Below are 10,614 nucleotides of genomic sequence, written 5' to 3'. Positions count from 1 at the left end.
ATTGCTTACAATATCTTTCAACTTAATCTTTCTCTAGGAACGTATTGAAACAGGGAGCTACAACGTGAGCTATTTATCTACAACATATTTGCAAAGACAATTTAGACTATGTTCATGATAATTGAGTTCATCTAATCAAATTATTTAATGAACTCCCACTCAGATAGACATCCCTCTAGTCATCTAAGTGAAACATGATCCGAATCGACTAGGCCGTGTCCGATCATCACGTGAGACGGACTAGTCATCAACGGTGAGCATCTCATGTTGATCGTATCTTCTATACGACTCATGTTCGACCTTTCGGTCTTTCGTGTTCCGAGGCCATGTCTGTACATGCTAGGCTCGTCAAGTCAACCTAAGTGTTTCACATGTGTTCCCAGGCCATGTCTGTACATGCTAGGCTCGTCAACACCCGTTGTATTCGAACGTTAGAATCTATCACACCCGATCATCACGTGGTGCTTCGAAACAACGAACCTTCGCAACGGTGCACAGTTAGGGGGAACACTTTCTTGAAATTATTACGAGGGATCATCTTATTTAAGCTACCGTCGTTCTAAGCAAATAAGATGTAAAACATGATAAACATCACATGCAATCAAATAGTAACATGATATGGCCAATATCATTTTGCTCCTTTTGATCTCCATCTTCGGGGCTCCATTATCATCGTTGTCACTGGCATGACACCATGATCTCCATCATCATGATCTCCATCATCGTGTCTTCTTGAAGTTGTCTCGTCATCTATTACTTCTACTACTATGGCTAACGCTTTAGCAATAAAGTAAAGTAATTACATGACGTTTATGTTGACACGCAGGGCATAAATAAATTAAGACAACTCCTATGGCTCCTGCCAGTTGTCATACTCATCGACATGCAAGTCGTGATTCCTATTACAAGAATATGATCAATCTCATACATCACATATATCATTCATCACATCCTTTTGGCCATATCACATCACACGGCATATGCTGCAAAAACAAGTTAGACGTCCTCTAATTGTTGTTGCAAGTTTTTACGTGGCTGCTATAGGTTTCTAGCAAGAACATTTCTTACCTACGCGAAAACCACAACGTGATATGCCAATTTCTATTTACACTTCATAAGGACCCTTTTCATCGAATCCGATCTGACTAAAGTGGGAGAGACAGACACCCACTAGCCACCTTATGCAACTAGTGCATGTTAGTCGGTGGAACCAGTCTCACGTAAGCGTACGTGTAAGGTCGGTCCGGGCCGCTTCATCCCACGATGCCGCCGAATCAAGATAAGACTAGTAACGGCAAGTAAATTGACAATATCGACGCCCACAACTGCTTTGTGTTCTACTCGTGCATAGAAACTACGCATAGACCTAGCTCATGATGCCACTGTTGGGGATCGTAGCAGAAATTTAAAATTTTCTACGCATCACCAAGATCAATCTATGGAGTAATCTAGCAATGAGGGGAAGGGGAGTGCATCTACATACCCTTGTAGATCGCTAAGCGGAAGCATTGCAAGAACGCGGATGAAGGAGTCATACTCGCGGCGATTCAGATCGCGGTTGATTCTGATCTAAGCGCCGAACCACGGCGCCTCCGTGTTCAACACACGTGCAGCCCGGTGACGTATCCTACGCCTTGATCCAGCAAGGGGAGAAGGAGAGGTTGGGGAAGACTCCGTCCAGCAGCAGCACGATGGCGTGGTGGTGGTGGAGGAGCGCGGGACTCCAGCAGGGCTTCGCCAAGCACTATGAGAGACGAGGAGGGAGAGGGGTAGGGCTGCGCCAACAGGGAGATCGAATCATGTGTGTTGCAGCCCCCAATACCTCAAGTATATATAGGGGAAGGGGAGGGGATGCACCCCCATCTAGGGTTCCCTCCCTAGGGGTGGCGGCAGCCCCAAAACCCATCTAGGGTTGCGGCCAAGGGGGAGAGAGGGGGCGCACCTAGGGTGGGCCTTAAGGCCCATCTGGACCTAGGGTTTGCCCCCTCCCACTCTCCCTTGCGCCTTTGGCCTTTGTGGGAGGCGCTCAGGCGCCCCAGCCCACCTAGGGGCTGGTCCGTTCCCACTATTGGCCCATGTAGGCCTCCGGGGCTGGTGGCCCCACCTGGTGGACCCCCGGACCCCTCCGGTGGTCCCGGTACACTACCGGTGATGCCCGGAACACTTCCGGTGGCCAAAACCATACTTCCTATATATCAATCTTTACATCCGGACCATTCCGGAACTCCTCGTGACGTTCGGGATCTCATCCGGGACTCCGAACAACATTCGGTAACCGCGTACATACTTTCCCTATAACCCTAGCGTCATCGAACCTTAAGTGTGTAGACCCTACGGGTTCGGGGGTCATGCAGACATGGCCGAGACAACACTCCGATCAATAACCAGCAGCGGGATCTGGATACCCATGTTGGCTCCTACATGCTCCACGATGATCTCATCGGATGAACCATGATGTCAAGGATTCAATCAATCCCGTATACAATTCCCTTTGTCAGTCGGTACGATACTTGCCCGAGATTCGATCGTCGGTATCCCAATACCTTGTTCAATCTTGTTACCGGCAAGTCTCTTTACTCGTTCCGTAACACATCATCCCGTGATCAACTCCTTGATCACATTGTGCACATTATGATGATGTCCTACCGAGTGGGCCCAGAGATACCTCTCCGTTTACACGGAGTGACAAATCCGAGTCTCGATTCGTGCCAACCCAACAGACACTTTCGGAGATACCCGTAGTGTACGTTTATAGCCACCCAGTTATGTTGTGATGTTTGGCACACCCAAAGCACTCCTACGGTATCCGGGAGTTGCACAATCTCATGGTCTAAGGAAATGATACTTGACATTAGAAAAGCTTTAGCATACGAACTACACGATCTTTGTGCTAGGCTTAGGATTGGGTCTTGTCCATCACATCATTCTCCTAATGATGTGATCCCGTTATCAACGACATCCAATGTCCATGGTCAGGAAACCGTAACCATCTATTGATCAACGAGCTAGTCAACTAGAGGCTTACTAGGGACATGGTGTTGTCTATGTATCCACACATGTATCTGAGTTTCCTATCAATACAATTCTAGCATGGATAATAAACGATTATCATGAACAATGAAATATGATATAATAACTAATTTATTATTGCCTCTAGGGCATATTTCCAACATGCCCCATGTTGCCCCACCTACGTACTCCTTCCTCCTATATATACCTACGTACCCCCAAACGATCAGATACAGAGCCAAAAACCTAATTCCACCACCGCAACTTTCTGTATCCACGAGATCCCATCTTGGGGCCTGTCCCGGAGCTCCGCCGGAGGGGGCATCGATCATGGAGGGCTTCTACATCAACACCATAGCCTCTCTGATGAAGTGTGAGTAGTTTACCTCAGACCTACGGGTCCATAGTTATTAGCTAGATGACTTCTTCTCTCTTTTTTGATCTCAATACAGTGATCTCCCCCTCTCTTGTGGAGAACTATTCGATATAATCTTCTTTTTGTGGTGTATTTGTTGAGACCGATGAATTGTGGGTTTATGATCAAGTCTATCTATGAATAATATTTGAATCTTCTCTGGATTCTTTTATGTATGATTGGTTATCTTTGCAAGTCTCTTCGAATTATCAGTTTGGTTTGGCCTACTAGATTGATCTTTCTTGCAATGGGAGAAGTGCTTAGCTTTGGGTTCAATCTTGTGGTGTCCTTTCCCAGTGACAGTAGTGGCAGCAAGGCACGTATTGTATTGTCCATCGAGGATAACAAGATGGGTTTTTCATCATATTGCATGAGTCTATCCCTCTACATCATGTCATCTTGCTTAAGGCGTTACTCTGTTTTTAACTTAATACTCTAGATGCATGCTGGATAGCGGCCGATGAGTGGAGTAATACTAGTAGATGCAGGCAGGAGTCGGTCTACTTGTCTCGGACGTGATGCCTATATACATGATCATACCTAGATATTCTCATAACTATGCTCAATTCTATCAATTGCTCAACAGTAATTTGTTCACCCACCGTAGAATACTTATGCTCTCGAGAGAAGCCACTAGTGAATATGGCCCCCGGGTCTATGTTTATCATATTAATCTCCTAGTACTTAGTTATTTCGTTTGCTTTTTTTACTTTGCCTTTATTTTACTTTGCATCTTTATCACAAAAATACCAAAAATATTATCTTATCATATCTATCAGATCTCACTCTCGTAAGTGGTCGTGTAGGGATTGACAACCCCTATTCGCGTTGGTCGTGAGGATTTATTTGTTTTGTGCAGGTACGAGGGACTTGCGCGTAGCCTCCTACTGGATTGATACCTTGGTTCTCAAAAACTGAGGGAAATACTTACGCTACTTTGCTGCATCATCCCTTCCTCTTCGGGGAAAACCAATGCAGTGCTCAAGAGGTAGCAAGAAGGATTTCTGGCGCCGTTGCCGGGGAGGTCTATGCAAAAGTCAACATACCAAGTACCCATCACATACCCTTATCTCCCGCATTACATTATTTGCCATTTGCCTCTCGTTTTCCTCTCCCCCACTTCACCCTTGCCGTTTTATTCGCCCTTCTTCTGTTAGTCTTTTTGTTTGCTTTTATGTCTTACTTGGCTCATTTGCTCGTTTGGTTAGAATAGTTGTTTATTTATTACTAAACAGAGAACCTAAGATCTATGGATCCTCATCTGCTTGCTAATCTTTTTAAGAGATCCAATTATGATGAACCAATTGCTAGTGAGTTTTGTGCACTAGATTATCTTTATGAGGTTTTGCTTGAAATTTGTGAATCTGAAAAGTGTGATGAATTACTTTATGAAGCGATTCACGATAGATCTTTGAATAAAAAGCATGATTGCAATGATGTTATTATAAATTCTATTAATATCAATTGTGCTAATAATATGCAAAACCCTAAGCTTGGGGATACTAGTTTTGCTATGTCCTCTACTTGTTGTAATGATCATGATTGGGGTGATTCTTCTTTTGATCTTGAAAATTTATTTAAACCCCATGATGAATATGAGTTTGATTATAATGTTTGTAATAATATTGAAAGTGGGTTTGGAAGAATGACAACTTTAGATCCCACATATCTGGAGAATGTTCAATCTTATGAAGTTTTTGATAAAAGTGTGTTTGGAAAGGTCATGACCTTAGTTAATGTTAATCCCACTATTTCAGAAAAGTGCCAACTTTGCATGCATGTGGATCATGTTGAGAATATTTTATATGATAGCTATATTGTTGAATTTTCTTATGATCCTACATGTAATTACTATGAGAGAGGAAAATATGGTTGTAGAAATTTGCATGTTACTAAATTACCTCTCGTTATGTTGAGATTGCTATTGTTTCTTTCCGCTTCCTTGCACATGCTAGTTTTTGCTTGCCTTGATAACTTGTTTGCCTATAAGATGCCTATGCATAGGAAGTATGTTAGACTTAGATGTGATTGTGCACATGTTTTATGATGCTCTCTTTGTGCTTCAATTCTTGTCTTTCTTGTGAGCATCGTTAAAATCGTATGCCTAGCTATAAGGCTTTAAAGAAAAGCGCTTGTTGGGAGTCTACCCAATATTTATCCTTACTGTTATTTAGTAATAAATAATTTATCTAGCCTATGTTTTGGTTGTGTTTTTTGTGTTTAATTAGTGTTGTGCCAAGTAGAACCATTGGGAAGACTTGGGAAAAGTCTTGTTACACTTGCTGTAAAAAACAGAAACTTTAGCGCTCACGAGAACTACTGCCATTTTTATTTGAAAAGTGCTATTTAGTTAATTATTTTTGCAGATGATTAATAGATAAATTACTCACGTCCAGCAATTTATTTTAGAATTTTTGGGGTTCCAGATCTTGCTCTAGCTACAGATTACTACAGACTGTTCTGTTTTTGACAGATTCTGTTTTTCGTGTGTTGTTTGCTTATTTTGATGAATCTATGGCTATAAAATAATTTACAAACCATATAGAAGTTGGAATACAGTAGGTATAACACCAATATAAATAAATAATGAGTTCATTACAGTACCTTGAAGTGGTCTTTTGTTTTCTTTCGCTAACGGAGCTCACGAGATTTTCTACTTTAAGTTTTGTGTTGTGAAGTTTTTAAATTTTGGGTAAAGATTTGATGGATTATGGAACAAGGAGTGGCAAGATCCTAAGCTTGGCACCCCCAAGATAATCTAAGGACACCTAAAAGCCAAAGCTTGGGATGCCCCGGAAGGCATCCCCTCTTTCGTCTACTTCTATCGGTAACTTTACTTAGAGCTATATTTTTATTCGCCACATGATATGTGTTTTGCTTAGAGCGTCTTGTATGATTTGAGTCTTTATTTGTTAGTTTACCACAATAATCCTTGTTGTACACACCTTTTGAGAGAGCCATACATGATTTGAAATTTGTTAGAATACTCTATGTGCTTCGCTTATATCTTTTGAGTTATATAGTTTTGCTCTAGTGCTTCACTTATATCTTTTAGAGCACGGTCATGGATTTGTTTTATAGAAACTATTGACCTCTCATGCTTCACTTAGATTATTTTGAGATTCCTTAAATAGCATGGTAATTTGCTTAAAATCGTAATATGCTTGGTATAAAGATTAATAGTAGAACTTTCTTATGAGTGTGTTGAATACTATAAGAAGTTCGATGCTTGATAATTGTTTTGAGATATGAATATGGTGATATTAAAGTTGTGCTAGTTGAGTAGTTGTGAATTTGAGAAATACTTGTGTTAAAGTTTGTGATTCCCGTAGCATGCACGTATGGTGAACCGTTATGTGATGAAGTCGGAACATGATTTATTTTTTGATTGTCTTGCTTATGAGTGGCGGTCGGGGACGACCGATGGTCTTTTCCTACCGATCTATCCCCGTAAGATCATGCACGTAATACTTTGCTTTGATAACTTGTAGATTTTTGCAATAAGTATATGAGTTCTTCATGACTAATATTGAGTCTATGGATTATACGCACTCTCACCCTTCCACCTTTGCTAGCCTCTCTAATACCGCGCACCTTTCGCCGGTACCATACACCCACCATATACCTTCCTCAAAACAGTCACCATACCTACCTATTATGGCATTTTCATAGTCATTCCGAGATATTTTGCCATGCAACTTTCCACCGTTCCGTTTATTATGACACACTCCATCATTGTCATATTGCTTAGCATGATCATGTAGTTGACATCGTATTTGTGGCAAAGCCACCATTCATAATTCTCTCATATGTGTCACTCTTGAGCCATTGCATATCCCGGTACACCGCCGGAGGCATTCATATAGAGTCATATTTTGTTCTAAGTATCGATTTGTAATTCTTGAGTTGTAAGAAAAATAAAAGTGTGATGATCATCATTACTAGAGCATTGTCCTGAGGAAAGGATGATGGAGACTATGATTTCCCCACAAGTCGGGATGAGACTCCGGACGAAAAATAAAAAAAATAGAAAGAAAAGAGGCCATAAAAAGAGAGAAAAGACCCAAATAAAAAAAATTGAGAGAAACAGAGAGAAGGGACAATGTTACTATCCTTTTACCACACTTGTGCTTTAAAGTAGCACCATGATATTCATAGTAGAGAGTCTCTCATGTTATCACTTTCATATACTAGTGGGAATTTTTCTTGGCTTGTATATTCCAATGATGGGCTTCCTCAAATCGCCCTAGGTCTTCATGAGCAAGCAAGTTGGATGCACACCCACTTAGTTTCTTTTGCTGAACATTAGATCCGCTGTGTAGCAAATAAACACAACCTTTTTGAAAGCAGAAGTTCATTTTTTTTAGGGGGTAGCAGAAGTTCAATTGAACTAATAGGATCATCTCAAACTGAGCAGCCCATGTAAGAAAAGAAAACGAGTACTGCATGAATCAGGGGACTAGCTCAAAAAACAAAATAAAATAATCAAGGAACGCGCTGGCAACTTTCCATGACATGTTGAGGAAGGCAAACCATCTGTAATACGTTGCAAACTTGCAATAAAATGACCATGACAATAGTCCTAGTAGACCTAGGCTGCCAAACTGCCGTGAGCATACACAGCTCCAGCAGCAAACAATGGTCCGAACAGACGGCATATGCTTAAATACATATATCTACTAATAATTCTTACTATAAATGAATAACCAACACCCGATTATTGTCGCTTCAAAGCTACGAGTAAACTACCTGCACTAGTAGTAAAATAACATCCACGCTCCCCGTAGATCAATTGCCCTATAGATGTGGAGCCTGGTCAAGTGTTCATCATGCATATCTTTCTTGTACCGTCAGTTTGTCACTTCTTGGCCCAGCCCGAGCCAGGAGTTGTCACCATTAGCTTGCTTGGACGGAGCCGCCGATGAGCCGTTAATTTGGTAGGGCGCCTTCGCCACTATCCTGGGGTAAATGAGCACAAAATGTTAGGGTCGTACATGTAGCAAGTTTCTGAAGGCATTTTTACTGTCTTCCTTCAGGAAGTTTTTCAGAGAAACGGCTAGATCAGGTACCTGCCCTTTCTTTTCTCGAGAAACCTGTGGAGTGAGTTCCTCCTCGCTATGGGCAGATCTGCAACCCAGCAAAAAATGTTGGAGCTCTGTTAGCGACAAGGATTTCATATGGGATTTTACATGAAACTCTGAAACAGTCTCTTCATCCACATTTTCATGGTAGAACTGTAAAAGGGGCCATGAGAATTAGTACCTGGGAGAGTGTTGTGTGCAGGCTGGGGAGGGCTCTGCTGAACGAGGCTGCTGCTCCCGGCCTTGTCGCCGGCGCCGTTGGCCATCTTGAACAAATCCTTGACCTTGGTGGACGGGAAGTTGTCAACCACGACCACTTTTCCACCGTAGAAGATGGTGAGCTGGTGCGCATCCTGTCCGGCATCTTGGTTGTCAGTTGTGGCCTTGAGAAACTGGCCAACACTAGATTTCTCGAGGGGGAGCTCCACGTCCGCGGCGTTTGGCTCCTCCAGCCCCGACAGCAGGTTCATGGTGGTGGGCGGCTGGAAAGCTCCTGCAAATTCAGATGAACAACCGTGTGCTACATCTTGTAAGAACTTTGTTTCTAACTAAATGCATGAAACACATGATCCGTCAGCAGGCAAACATCCCCTGTACTTTCTACAAGAAAAGAAGTTCACCGAGAAACCAATCGACAGGGCACGTCACGGCGTACCTTCTTCACCGACGACGGCGGCCGGCGGCGACATGTCGAGGCCGACGAGGCCCTGCAGCGCGCCGCTCTTCTTCTCCTTCATGTAGCGGCTCAGGAGGCTGCAGGTGGCGGCGAAGCCGGACTTCTCCTTGGCCGCCGCCGCGGCACCGGCACCGGCACGGCCGGCCATGCCCTCTCCTCCTGCCATCTTCCCGCCGCTCCCCGCCCCTTCCATGCACAGCAAACCAAGTCGCCTCTCCACCGCAGCAAGCTTCCTCGCTCCTTCCTTCGCTCTCCTGCTGCCTCCGACAAACAACTCCAGTGCACTTTTCCTCCTGCCGGGCGCGTCCGCCCTTTTAAAATGGATCGGGTCTTCGTGATAAACGGCGAGGTGGGACGACAAGGACCCGCCGGGCCGGGCACGGCCGGGCATGGAAAACGTGGGGGAACGGGAGGGGCAGCTCACTAGGAGTCGTGGGCACGACCGGACGGGTGGAGCGGTGAGGTCTCCGTCCGCGACGGTCCCATCGAGGGAAAAGGTCGTGGAGTGTTGGCGATGAATATCGGGCGGGGGCCGGGGGTGGTCACGGCGGCACGTGGTTTTTGAGCTCGTATTCGGGCCTGGATTTGACCCGCGGGGCAGCGCGCGCGCGTGGTAGGTCGCTCTCTCGGTTATTTTTGGGTGGATGGGATGGGAGGTACGTACGGGGCAAGGAGACGCGACGTGTGACCTACAAAGGGCATGTGTCGTGCGGAGGAGCGGTACAGTTTGGCCCCTATATGTGTGATAATGTGCTGATTTACACTTGGTGATTTTTGGCTTGCTCCGCTAAGCTGTTGCTCTATGACGACGGTTTTACTAGTCTCAGCCGATGGGTACAGACTGAGCCGGCTCTTGAGATTGAAGTGGTCAACGAGACCAATGTCAAGTCTGAGACTTGAACTTTGATGGGCAGAGAATATCAATGTCTTTCTAATCATTCGATCATAAATTGGTTAGCCAACCGACTGGCGTTCATAAAGTCCTAGTTGATCTAGAAAAATGCAAAAATTAGCACATCCGTATTCAAAGGCGGGCCCTTATGATAGCTATTCTGACCATTTGAGGGGGTACTGGAGACGATTGTCTCGCTGAATTACAACCATGAGGAATCAACAACGGCGATTGTGGACGTCATCGAGACGGAAGCGTCTGCAACTCATGGTGTGGTGGGTGTGGGAACAAATGCCCAAAACGTTGAAGCTCGAGACCTCTCCATAGTACAGGGCGCCTTGCAGCGGCAACTAGCAGAGGGAGGGCCGAAAAAATGGAAGCAGCGGTAGGAGGAAGGTGACCTGATGTCGGTTTTGTAACTTGTGGCTTTGAGTTTTTTTAGACTTGAAGTTTGTGATTTAACATGTTTTCAACATTTTGAGCTCGTCTTTGGGCCTAGATTTAACCGGCGGGGTAGTGAGCGCTTGGTCTCTCTCTCTCT

The 10,614-nt window shown here is 44.2% G+C and overlaps 1 protein-coding gene across 1 annotated transcript; it reads right to left on the bottom strand.

Annotated features, from left to right (window-relative positions):
* Nucleotides 1-7,942: 7,942 nt before the first annotated feature.
* LOC125509348 (protein TIFY 10c-like) lies at nt 7,943-9,587 on the bottom strand. Its single transcript, XM_048674308.1, has 4 exons — nt 9,161-9,587; nt 8,687-8,998; nt 8,494-8,551; nt 7,943-8,383 (listed from the first exon to the last, which is right to left on the bottom strand). Exons 1-4 carry the CDS (start codon nt 9,570-9,572, stop codon nt 8,275-8,277), a joined length of 891 nt encoding a protein of 296 aa, XP_048530265.1. The 5' UTR covers nt 9,573-9,587; the 3' UTR covers nt 7,943-8,274.
* Nucleotides 9,588-10,614: the final 1,027 nt, after the last annotated feature.

Source organism: Triticum urartu, chromosome 5 (assembly GCF_003073215.2).
Source record: "Triticum urartu cultivar G1812 chromosome 5, Tu2.1, whole genome shotgun sequence".
Classification (NCBI taxonomy): Eukaryota; Viridiplantae; Streptophyta; class Magnoliopsida; order Poales; family Poaceae; genus Triticum; species Triticum urartu.
The sequence above is the reverse complement of the archived record's forward strand: the minus strand, read 5'-3'. Positions and strand labels throughout refer to the sequence as shown.

Excerpts from the sequence above, each read along its gene's own strand:
- LOC125509348 (XM_048674308.1), bottom strand. The coding sequence starts at position 9,572 with ATGCCCGGCCGTGCCCGGCCCGGCGGGTCCTTGTCGTCCCACCTCGCC. Across the intron at positions 8,552-8,686 it reads TGCACACAACACTCTCCCAG|ATCTGCCCATAGCGAGGAGG; the intron begins GTACTAATTCTC and ends GCTGGGTTGCAG. Across the intron at positions 8,384-8,493 it reads CTCGAGAAAAGAAAGGGCAG|GATAGTGGCGAAGGCGCCCT; the intron begins GTACCTGATCTA and ends CATTTACCCCAG.